The sequence below is a fragment of the Xyrauchen texanus genome, chromosome 5 (genome assembly GCF_025860055.1).
Source record: "Xyrauchen texanus isolate HMW12.3.18 chromosome 5, RBS_HiC_50CHRs, whole genome shotgun sequence".
Classification (NCBI taxonomy): domain Eukaryota; kingdom Metazoa; phylum Chordata; class Actinopteri; order Cypriniformes; family Catostomidae; genus Xyrauchen; species Xyrauchen texanus.
In genome coordinates this window covers 27,322,332-27,324,450 of record NC_068280.1, presented here as the reverse complement: position 1 = coordinate 27,324,450, position 2,119 = coordinate 27,322,332, and the positions used below count along the sequence as shown (strand labels likewise).

At 37.0% G+C, this 2,119-nt stretch overlaps 1 protein-coding gene across 1 annotated transcript; it reads right to left on the bottom strand.

The window, feature by feature from the left end:
* Positions 1-214: 214 nt before the first annotated feature.
* LOC127643519 (G2/M phase-specific E3 ubiquitin-protein ligase-like) lies at positions 215-1,603 on the bottom strand. The gene is made up of 5 exons (XM_052126317.1): positions 1,575-1,603; positions 1,251-1,429; positions 956-1,128; positions 632-846; positions 215-468 (listed from the first exon to the last, which is right to left on the bottom strand). The coding sequence occupies exons 2-5, from the start codon at positions 1,392-1,394 to the stop codon at positions 215-217; spliced, it is 786 nt and encodes a 261-aa protein (XP_051982277.1). The 5' UTR covers positions 1,395-1,429; positions 1,575-1,603.
* Positions 1,604-2,119: the final 516 nt, after the last annotated feature.

The following is a 2,119-nucleotide window of genomic DNA, read 5'->3' as shown; positions in this document are numbered from 1 at the left end:
GTTATTTACTTTTTCAATTTAGAGGAATTAAAACTGATGTTGATAAATCGAGTAAATGAAGCAAAATGTGCTAATATAAATCAAACATTAAAGGTAAGAATAGTACAACAATAACAGTAAACACAGTAACAGTAAAATGTGTGTTTGAGCTGGCATAAGTGTGGATAAGTGTTAAGACAAGTATTTATTTTATCACCCTTACATGAACAAGGTACTACATGGTGCCGAAAGTTGGCGACTGCAGAATACCTTCAGTCATGTAGGTTCTAAACGATTCGTAGATACTGTGAATTGGAAGTCTGAGAACAATAAGGCATGTGTTGGCCTCTGGAAATATTCTGGTGTCTTGACCAAATGAATGTAAAAATTTGATTTTTGGCTGACGGGGGAATCCTAGAGGAGGCACAGATGAGGCTCCAGAAGCAAACTGCAGCACCATTTCCAGTGTCAACGGATTGAAGTCACCTTCTGTAGCCACATAGATTCAGACAGACACACGAAAAAGCAGAATATGGGTTTAATTGAATATCAAATTTTTTTTTTATTTGAAATAAATTTACCTTAATGTGTCACTCAAAATCACATTAAATGCTAATTAATTTTTTAAATGATAAAGCACTAAAAACACTACCTTCTACATCTATTAACCAGTCTCTCCAGAAACAGATGGTCTTATTTTCCAGCTGCCTTTTGTTGCTGCCAAGGGATGAGAAGTCCACTTCGAAAAGAGTTGTCAGATCTTTTGCCTCCAGTGGTCTGATCGCATTGACAAACAGGTCCTCAAAGATTTCAGCATGGTTTTTTAGCTCGTCCATCAGACCAAACGTTTTGAAACCCTCTTCAAATCTGTCACAGGACATTGAGTCGTAATGAGATTTTAGTCACATCCAAACTTTACATTTACTACATTTTTCCTTTGTAAGGCATTTACATGGATCTCATGATGGATACTTACTGTCTGAGAGCCAAATTTGTCCGCCCATTCACAAAGTATTCTGCTGCAGATTGGACCAGGGAATCCCTCTCTTCAAGTGATGAGATGTACCTAAGTGCTCCCATCATGTTCAGACTGTCCCCAGCATCTGAGATTGCAGAATTTGCTTTTTGAACAGAGTCTGCTTCTTTAATCTACAAGTAAATCATTAGAACGTTATGCCATGAAATCACAAAGCATCCATTGCAAATGACAAAATAAAAAATCCCTGCATAGATGAGACCGTTTAATGTAAAAGTCTAAAGTTTATAATCACCTTTGAGAGATTTTCTCTGAAGCAGCGGTCTGGAATTTCCTCAAGGGAGGCAGGAAGTGTACATGTGCCACAGAGTTGCATAAAGAGACGATCAGAAAAAAAACGAGGGCCAACTCCACCATGAATTATGCACACTGCAATCATTTTTGCAATGGTCGTGTACAAGCCATTCTCAAGGGCTGAAAAACATATACATATATATATATATATATATATATATATATATATATATATATATATATATATATATATTTGGTGAATGTGGTGAAATATATATAAATATATTTCATTAGAAAAAAGAAAAGAAAATGAGATAATCCTTACCATGAGTATCAAGAGCCAGTAGTCTGTTATCTTCCGGCCCTTCAAATATTTTGGATATCTGGATTTCCCTCATCAGCAAGCGTAGGTATTCCCTGGTTGGTCCACCATCATCTATAGCTCCTTCTCCAACCCCATCAGAGTCCACAAAAATCACATCCAGCCTTGCTTCTGGATTGAAGCGCCTCCGTTTGAAAGCGTGCAGACTACCTTGTAATATGTTGTCTCGACTTACATTAATTTGATTGCTTGTGGGACAACATGAGAGATCAACTCTGCTATGAAGCTTCTTCAAAATCATCTGTAGCTCAACTCTAAAACACAAAGGAGTAAAATAATTTTGCTTTTATGTGTCTGAAAAAGTTTAGTTTTAAATTCCTTTAAAGTATAACATAACATACTGATCTGAAATAATTTCACAGTTGTCAGTTGTTACAGAGGACGGTTGAGTGTGAAGAGAGCGTTCAGGTGACCAATGATGATATGTGTGAGAAGGTGAAGGAGCAGGTGACCAGTTTGGGGGTGTTGGGGAATGACAATCATTCAGT

What these genes read in the sequence shown, in the direction of transcription:
- LOC127643519 (XM_052126317.1), bottom strand. Translation starts at nt 1,394, where the DNA reads ATGATTGCAGTGTGCATAATTCATGGTGGAGTTGGCCCTCGTTTTTTT. An exon ending in ACAAATTTGGCTCTCAGACA is followed by an intron (nt 847 to 955) that starts GTAAGTATCCAT and finishes GTCCTGTGACAG; the next exon opens with ATTTGAAGAGGGTTTCAAAA. An exon ending in CTGGTTAATAGATGTAGAAG is followed by an intron (nt 469 to 631) that starts GTAGTGTTTTTA and finishes ATGTGGCTACAG; the next exon opens with AAGGTGACTTCAATCCGTTG.